This window comes from Spea bombifrons, chromosome 1, assembly GCF_027358695.1.
Source record: "Spea bombifrons isolate aSpeBom1 chromosome 1, aSpeBom1.2.pri, whole genome shotgun sequence".
Classification (NCBI taxonomy): domain Eukaryota; kingdom Metazoa; phylum Chordata; class Amphibia; order Anura; family Pelobatidae; genus Spea; species Spea bombifrons.
Window position 1 is genome coordinate 109,644,996 of NC_071087.1, and position 8,986 is coordinate 109,653,981.

At 39.4% G+C, this 8,986-nt stretch overlaps 1 protein-coding gene and 1 long non-coding RNA gene across 3 annotated transcripts; one reads left to right on the plus strand and one right to left on the minus strand.

Annotated features, from left to right (window-relative positions):
• Positions 1–1,388: 1,388 nt before the first annotated feature.
• Positions 1,389–8,589, plus strand: METTL3 (methyltransferase 3, N6-adenosine-methyltransferase complex catalytic subunit). 2 transcript variants are annotated; one of them, XM_053468479.1, is made up of 11 exons: positions 1,389–1,765; positions 2,188–2,399; positions 2,939–3,322; positions 4,005–4,180; positions 4,835–5,051; positions 5,393–5,580; positions 6,267–6,305; positions 6,382–6,490; positions 6,655–6,720; positions 7,054–7,166; positions 8,235–8,589. In XM_053468479.1, the coding sequence occupies exons 1-11, from the start codon at positions 1,666–1,668 to the stop codon at positions 8,344–8,346; spliced, it is 1,716 nt and encodes a 571-aa protein (XP_053324454.1). In that variant the 5' UTR covers positions 1,389–1,665; the 3' UTR covers positions 8,347–8,589. The 2 variants fall into 2 exon arrangements, with proteins under 2 accessions (XP_053324454.1, XP_053324453.1); XM_053468478.1 differs by having other exon boundaries at positions 1,390–1,771.
• Positions 6,739–6,975, minus strand: LOC128498394 (uncharacterized). The gene is made up of 2 exons (XR_008354628.1): positions 6,822–6,975; positions 6,739–6,770 (listed from the first exon to the last, which is right to left on the minus strand). It is a non-coding gene; the product is annotated as an uncharacterized LOC128498394 (long non-coding RNA).
• Positions 8,590–8,986: the final 397 nt, after the last annotated feature.

Below are 8,986 nucleotides of genomic sequence, written 5' to 3' on the forward strand. Positions count from 1 at the left end.
CACCTTCCTTGTCAGGTTTTGCACAGGTATTAAGGAGCCTGAACAGCTCACAAACCAGTATGGTTCTTGGACAGACAAATGGTCGCTTGGGGTCCATATGAGACAGGACCCTGCATATCCAGATGAACTACAACACCTACCACAAACTTTAGGTGCTTGTATGTTGTAATGTTCTTTAGTGCCTCTCTAGCTCACAAAGGCGAGGGGCAGAGAAAAAGACAAAGGCAATGTGCCTTTGCATTCCCTCTGTCTATTGAAGACTTCCGTGCACTCAATTGGTTAAAAGACGGTGACATGGATGCCCAGCACCGCAAAGGGGTTAAAGGTACTGCGCTGCTTACTTTTCTAAACTTAAAGGTACCGAATGAAAATTTATAGAGATACATCAGAATACATTTGCTCATTTCCTTAACCCCCTTCTAAATGCCTAGCAGAGGGTTCTCAGCAGAGCGTACTGCCAGCCAGCACCAGTAGGGGCTTATAAACTATTTCCAGGGGGGAAATGACCCCTGAGCATGCGCAGGAAGGGCACTAATTGATAGGAGTACTTTCCTTACAGTGGCTAAAAAAACCTAACAGAATGTAGAGGATGTCGGAGGTGGAATGCTGCAGCATCCTAAACAGGTAAAAAAATGCACATTACCAGGTGATTAGCAAATTCTTTCTGAAATGATAAAAGACCCCCTTTGGACAAAACATGCACCTATTAAATAATGTAAATACATGAATAACTCAGATCTAATATAAAGCCTGAAATTTGAGTTGAAATAATCTGCCCCAGATTCACTCTGTGCCTCACTGTGACATTGTGACGTCTACAAAGAATGGTACCAGATACCACTGGTGGTCTCTAAACCACAGTTTAAGAGTAACTATTATACTGTAAACTCGCAAGAGTGTTTACAGTTTACCCAGAGAGACATATTTTATAGAAATTATATGGTACATAAAGATAGACATTTTATGTCAGGTTGTTCCTTTTACAACAGTGACATCTGGTTACCTTATGCTGCATTGTTTGTGACACTGTGGGAAAAGAATACATGGATTTTACATCATCCTTAAGAATAACAAAATGATTTTTGTTTATATATATATATATATATATATATATATATATATATATATATATATATATATATATACAGCTATATATATTCTTTATTACACGGCTTACTTTTGGTTCACATTCACTCCAATTATTGCATTACTATATAGAGCCACTAGGTGTGCCCTTGCACTAAAATAAATCCGGCGAAAAGAAAATGAACTCGCACATGCGCAACACTTCATTAGGCAGCGATTGCCAGTTCTAAAGATGGCCGCAACACATCCTCAGCCGGAAGCAAGGGGAAGAACAGTGCTGGAACGGAAGTTGGTGTTGGGCAAGACTGTCCAATGAGAAAAGAGGAGAGAAGAAACAACCGGGGAAGATAAAATATGGTGGACCTCGTGTGGTTGAATGTTTTATCGCTCAAGAAAATACAGTAAAATTCAAATGGAGGTTTGTGAATACTTTGTATAAGTGCCGAAAGAGCGTCGGGTTGACTGTGGCAGCAGAGAACCTGGATATAAATATCTGCAGCACAAAGCACGGAGTAGTGTCCCGCGTCTAGTTAATTTCCCCAGTCTGGACCAGATTGGCGGATAGGGAAAGACTGCAAGATGTCAGATACATGGAGTTCTATCCAGGCTCACAAGAAGCAGCTGGATTACTTGCGGGAGAGGCTGCAGCGCAGGCGGAAGGATGCCACATCTCAGCTGGGTCTGGGTAAGCTTACATTTGTCATTCCGGTTTCTCATGTCTGTGCTATGGGCAGTACCGGTCCCATACATTCACTGGTTATGTAAATGTAATCATAATAAGTGACTACATTTCAAGCCATTCATCTTAATGCTGGCAGACCTGTCCTGCTGTAAGGAAGGAAAGGATGTACTATAATAGTGGTGCAATCAGCTTTATTGGACCCTATACCAGGCTGCATGCAGCATTCTAAAAATAATAATAATGCTATATTTTGCTCAATGTGTAAATGCATGTTATATAAGCGCAATACTCTTTGCATATTTTAATGTAATTTGCTTGTCAACCTATTAGGCATGGCGAGAAAAAAATGTAGTGAAATCTAAAATGACTGGGTGTTTTTTTTAATTTATTTTCTTTTATTTGTTGTTACCCCTCTACAGATCCTCAAAACCCAGACAGCGGCCTTTCACCAAGCTTTCGCAGCGATAGCCCTGTCCCTTCTGCTGCTCCTCCCCAGCCTCCGAAAGGTTTGAGTGGCTCTGCAGAGGTCACTCCGGACCCAGAGCTGGAAAAGAAGCTTCTCCACCATCTCTCAGATGTGTCCCTCGTCCTGCCGGCAGATTCTTTGGCTATCCAGCTTGCCATCGCTACGGTAAGAGACGTGTTGGCTATTGCTGTGTATGTTTTTTTCCCCCCATTAAATATATCATGTTTCGCGTCCTTTCCTATTCTCGGAATAAAAAAAAAAAGACATACTCTTTACAGACCTCTTATTTGACTCTTCTGCCAAAAACAGTGGATTGCTATCCTTCTGCCCTCCCCCACCAAAAAAGAGCCATTTGACAAAGAGATCAGTATTCTGTTTTTTTTTTTTTTTCACTTTTGAACATTTTTATTGAGTTTTCTTCAAATATAAAAACACGGAAACCAGGGTACAACATAATAAGAAACAAGTTGCATTGCACAATGACACAGTACCCCTGTAACATCCCTCAAATGAGTATTCTGCTTTTAATGCCACCTAGTTATTGTATATATTGTCTGCATCTTACATACTGCTTGCGTTTCTTTATTATTTCTGTTAAGCTAACATTTTTTCTGCTGAAGCTGATCAATGCTATTTTCCTTACTGATCACTTAATTTGTCATTATGTCTCTAACATTGTGCTAATGTATCATATCTCTTTACAGCCAGATTTTCCTGTTACACGACAAGCAGTAGAAAGCCTTTTACAAAAGTTTGCTGCTCAGGAGCTAATAGAGTTGAAAGGTTGGGGTCAGGAAGATGATGACCGCCCCACTGTTGTAACGTTTGCCGACCATTCCAAGCTCTCTGCCATGATGGGTGCTGTGACTGAGAGGAAAGCACCAACAACTCAGTCGGGAACCAAGAAGAGAAAAAACCAGGAAACAAATCAATCAACATCCTCATCTGTCTCATCTTCTGCTAGTACCTCAGGGGAAAAGAAAAACTCTGAGCCACAAAAAAAGGCACGAAAACAGGCTTCACATTTGGATCTGGAGATTGAAAGCTTGTTAAGTCAACAATCCACCAAGGAACAACAAAGCAAAAAGGTGGGAGGCTGGAATAATACAATTTGTAATAAAGTAATTCTGCTAATGGTACTAGATGTATAGCTGTTACATAATCAGGCATTAAACAACAGATTCTCAGACTCGTGTTTAGTCATGTGACCAGTTGCCACAATGTCTGCAAACAAGCAAGTGATCAGGCTAAAAAAAAACCTAAAATAGAGTGTCTGATCTTCAAACCAGTGTAAAGAATAAGATACATGTGTGCGTATTGTTTGCCCTGCTTGCTTATGATTGACTCAAGAGGAGTGTGTTGTATTTGGTAAGCTCTGCATGTGATTTAGGGCCTTTATAGAAATTCTTTTTTTACCGCAAACATTTTTTCTTATTTTCTTGAATTCGTGCAAACCAACCGAGGCTGTGACAGACACTCCTTGTTTTCCAAAACGTAACGTAAACGTGTTCATTCTCAACCTCTTACGTTTTTCACTAATGTTCATAGCTTGCCACTGACTTTTTACCTGTCCAGTTGTGTTGGTTTGTTTAGATTTTCCTACTATATTTTAAATTAAGCAAGTGTAGTTACTCACAACATGTTTGAGCCCTATGCATTCATACTTGATATATAAGAAAATGTATACATGGTATTCCAGAACTTAACATTTAGGTTAGGATACTTGCATTAGGTAGACCAGCTTTTTATAATGTGCTTGTGATATGCCAGGTGAGCCAAGAGATCCTTGAGCTTCTGAACACCAGCACTGCCAAAGAGCAGTCTATCGTGGAGAAATTCCGCTCTCGGGGCAGGGCGCAGGTGCAAGAGTTTTGTGACTATGGAACCAAGGAGGAATGTATGAGAGCATCAGGTGTGGACACCCCATGCCGACGGCTGCACTTCAGGTATCATGGATATAAGAAATGAGGTGGTGTTTGTTTTTAACTTTGTAAGGTCATTTTAACACATTTTTGGTGGTGCAATCTTATTGGCTCTCAATAGTTATATGTACATGTGGGGTTTTCATTTTGTGTTTTTTTTTTTGTTTGTTTTTTTTAATGTATCCTTATTATTGCCACCTATTGGTTGTCTTGATTCAATTCAGAAGTCCATTAGTACAAGATCTAGTATATTTTCTTTTCTGATGTGTTTTGTGAATATAACACAAAGTAGAGCTTAAAAATAGCTGTAGCTTGCTTAAACGTAAAGTATCAATTTTTCTTTTGTGTGTGTATAAGATGCCTTGGTAAGAATATTAAGGTAAAACACTCACGTAAACGTTTTGAGATATTACCTAATTTTATCAGTGAGGTTAATTGGTATAGCTTGTAATGATATATTTTATCTGCCTGATACAAAAAAGAATTCCCATGAGACCTACAAAAAAGTTTCCTCTAATATCAGTATCTTTGTATTGTCATCTGTGCCAAATACCTACTTCCTACGCCGATTTAAATCATGGTTTTTGAATTATCGCGACCTATTTCTAAAATTTTTCTCCTGGTTTAGACCTCCGTTGCAGTGCCAAGTGAAGTTTTAATTTTTGTCTCGTCTGACAGGCGTATTATTAACATGCACACGGACGAGTCTCTAGGTGACTGTTCCTTCCTAAACACCTGCTTTCACATGGACACTTGCAAGTATGTTCACTATGAGATAGATGCCTGGGTAGAGCCTGGAGGAACTGCAGTAGGAGCTGAAACAACCCCCAGTCAAGACATGCCAGTAGCGAAAGGCGTAGGAGACCCCAGTGTAGGAAGGCTCTTCCCTGCACAGGTGAGATAATAGATTCTACGTGGAAAGCGTGGCAACATTGTAGCAAAATGGAAATATTTGCCTTGTCATGCAGCTTTAATGCAAAACAAACAGGTCCTGGTATGAAACCATAAATAATAGTTTACCGCAAGCAGTATGATAGGGAGTCAGGATGTTTGTCTAGTAGCTTTTAGCTCTGAAAAATGGTTGCTGGTAGTAGAATTCAGTTTGGCTGAAAAGTTCTGTTGAGTGCTATTCCAAAAATAGATTGCGTGTCAAGAATGATCTTTAATATAACTCACGTCTGTTCCTCTCCCCTGCTTAATCACTGATGAATTGATCTTTCCCTTCCTGTGTTATAGTGGATCCGCTGTGACATCCGTTACCTGGATATGAGTATCTTGGGCAAGTTTTCAGTAGTGATGGCTGACCCACCTTGGGACATCCACATGGAGCTACCTTATGGCACACTGACTGATGATGAGATGAGGAAGTTGCAGATCCCTGTGCTACAGGACGATGGCTTTCTTTTCCTCTGGGTGACTGGAAGGTACGTAAACAAAATACATTTAACTCCACAGTGCAACTAGTTCTGTATGGCCAATATTTTGTGTTAATCATCTCGCTTCCATCCAGCGGACCGTCTCACTTGGTCATCTGTGTCTAGTCTGTTCATGGCAATGTGCTTCTTATTCTTTGCACTGCTCTCTAGGTTTACATAAGGTATGGTGGGTAAAGGTGATGGGAAAACCCTTCCACTTAAATTTAAGTGGTAGTAAAAGTATTATTAAACACTCATCTACAGACACGTTTCTTCAGTCTTCAAGAAACGTGCTTCCCTTCTTCCGCATTAACATTTTTAACTGCTTGCCACCCCCTAACAGACAGATTTAATTTTTATTACTACTTCTTATGCCTTAGTTTCTCTTTTGTGGTTGAAATGGTGCTTTGTGTGGTTCATCTCTTCCCCTCTATTGTAGAACTTCCTGTTTCCATTCTAAGGAAATCCATTAAAAGCAGGCATATACAAGGTCATGATAAAATGATACAGAGCATAACAGTTGCAATTAAGACATGTTTACATTACATAACAGAGCTGTATTATTTATATTGCAGGCCAAATGTAGACCCCCTTATGTATCTAGTATGGAGTCCCCTAATTTATGGTTGGAGGTGAGCCATAAGCATCATGGGTTGGAGACTGACCAACTAAAAAGAGTAAATTGTTTTTTTCAGGGCTATGGAATTGGGCCGAGAGTGTTTAAAGCTATGGGGGTGAGTATACTTATTCTTCACCAACCTGACTCCTCTCCATTGCTGTGATGACTTACAACCATTTTGCTCTGTACAGATATGAGCGGGTGGATGAGATCATATGGGTCAAAACAAATCAGTTACAGCGAATTATACGAACAGGACGGACAGGCCATTGGCTTAACCATGGAAAGGAGCACTGCCTGGTAACTTGATATTCATCAGTACCTGGAAACTAAATGTCACTGCTATGCTTCCAATCAGGAGAATGTGGAGATTATTCTGTGTTATTGAGCGGTTTTATCCCTCTATCTGTGGATTTATACTTGAGTATTACTCTTCTTGTCTGACTCACTATTCTGATTGGCAGGTTGGTGTTAAAGGGAATCCTCAGGGATTTAATAGGGGTCTGGACTGCGATGTCATTGTAGCAGAGGTAAGAGAGCAATGAATCTTTAAGCTCTGCAGATTTTAATTACATGAAATCTACAGCATCCTTAGCATGATAAAGTGACCATTTGAGAGACGCAATTCAACACAAAATTGCAAGGTACACTTTTCTTTGTTGATGTAGCTGCTGCCATGGGCATTCACATGACTATATCCATTTGGCAAATGATACTTCTGTAGCATTGACAAGGGCTGTGAGAGAAATGTTTATTTGTTCCTGGCAAAAACCAGTTACCCGGAGAGGTGGAATTGGTTCTGAGAGTATTAGGGCTGCGTACTTCTAGTGGTTAATACACAATAACCGGATTCAATCTTTTAGGTCCGTTCCACAAGTCACAAACCTGATGAGATCTACGGCATGATTGAGCGTCTGTCTCCTGGAACCCGCAAGATAGAGCTATTTGGGCGCCCCCACAATGTCCAACCAAACTGGTGAGCGTCCTTTCACGTTACTTTCTTAATGGTGTGAATGAGTATAAACGACAAACAAAAATACTTTCATCCAGTTTTATCTTTATAGTGAGTGTTTCGGAATAGAATAAAAAAAAAAACTACTGCTTTGTGTCTCTTGTAGATACTTGTCAGAAAATGGCTAGAGAATGCCTTTGAGATGGGTTTGAGATAACATGGCTTTATAATAATATGCTATAATTGCTGGCACTGCATAGAAGTGATTTTTCTTATTCATCCCTGCAGCTGGTAGCTCTGATCTTGGTTACTAGACCGTTACCTGCTGTCATTATGTCACGTACATGTGAAGATGCTCAAATATTAAAATTCCACAAGCCATAGTTGATTACATTCAATAAAGAGACTTAAATGATCGTGAAATCTATATTAGCCTTTCCTCCTGAACATATTTTCCAGCCTCCAGTGTTCACTTTATATATGACCCACCCATCCTTCATTATTTTGGGTTGAAATCTAGATTTAATATTTATATCTGTTAGACCACAGTGAACTACTTAATCTCTGCTTTCAATTTGTCATTCCCATAATTAAGTCAGGATACTAAGGAGATCGGTTAAACGTTAAATCTATAGTTATGGTGGTATTAACTTGCTCCCACCCCAATGCCTACTGCCAGTTTGATAACCTTGCACGTAACCAGTAGAGCAGGGTTTTGGAGGAAAGCAAGGTAGTGTCTGCTGTATTGAAGTGCCAATGTGTTAAACCATGTATTTTTATATATGTATAGTGTTAGCCAGTGCATGTACGGTGTTTGTTACAGTATGGCATTAGCATGTGGGTTAGTGTGTAAGTATATGTGACAGGATGAGTGCTAGATTTCATAGCAAATCTGTGTTTATGGTCTATAGACTGGGATGGATTATATATCATTGTATCTAATAACTTTTACTCGTTTGTGAATCTTGTAAACAGTCTCTCAAATACGAGAGATGGTTATTTAAAAATTATTTGGAGAATTCATTCATTGCGCTGATCTTAGACGTTTTGTATTCCTTCTGCCCCGTGTAAATGCCTGTATTGTCTCCGTAGGATCACATTAGGTAATCAGCTTGATGGAATCCACCTTCTGGATCCAGATGTTGTGGCTCGATTCAAGCAGCAGTATCCAGACGGAGTGATCTCAAAACCGAAGAACATGTAAACAAAGGCTCTGCTTTGTCAGTACACCAATGCTGGACTCTAATCGCTACAAGTAACAGAAGCCTTTGTACATTGCTCAGCAATTACAAAAACAACTGTAAGGATATGTCCATGATAGAGAATGGTTAAACCACTGCTATGCTTACCTGTACTATTCTGTGAAGAAGCAGGGACATAAAAAAAACGGGGTTGCAGTACTGTAAATGGCACAATTTTGTTTTGTTAAAATAAATATTTTGATCAATTTGTTGTACAGTTTTCTGACAGAAAAAAATAAAACTCTATAGTTGGGATATTTTGTGATGTGTTCTAGAATGCTTGCAGTACCTGGAAATAATTTAAAAAGCCAATCTTCCAAAATATTTTTATTCCACCTAACCATTCCATAACTTTTCTCCAAAGTCCAAATAAAGTACACGGTGAAAAGTGATTGTGGGAGCTTAAAAACAGGTAATGTCTTTGCACCACACGACTACATGTAAAATGCATTATTATCCTGACTCTGAAACTGGATATTATTTCAGATAACCCTAATAACCCAGGCACGTGTAGTGTAGATATCTTGCAACTTACTGATGTTTTCTTGCACGCTGTTTGCAAGAAATATAAATTAGATGGTTGTAATGTCTGAATAATTGATT

Bases quoted from the DNA above. Each gene is read 5' to 3' on its own strand.
- METTL3 (XM_053468478.1), top strand. From the start codon at position 1,666: ATGTCAGATACATGGAGTTCTATCCAGGCTCACAAGAAGCAGCTGGAT. The intron at 6,491-6,654 runs GTAACTTGATAT...TCTGATTGGCAG, and splicing joins ATGGAAAGGAGCACTGCCTG to GTTGGTGTTAAAGGGAATCC. The intron at 6,721-7,053 runs GTAAGAGAGCAA...TCAATCTTTTAG, and splicing joins GCGATGTCATTGTAGCAGAG to GTCCGTTCCACAAGTCACAA.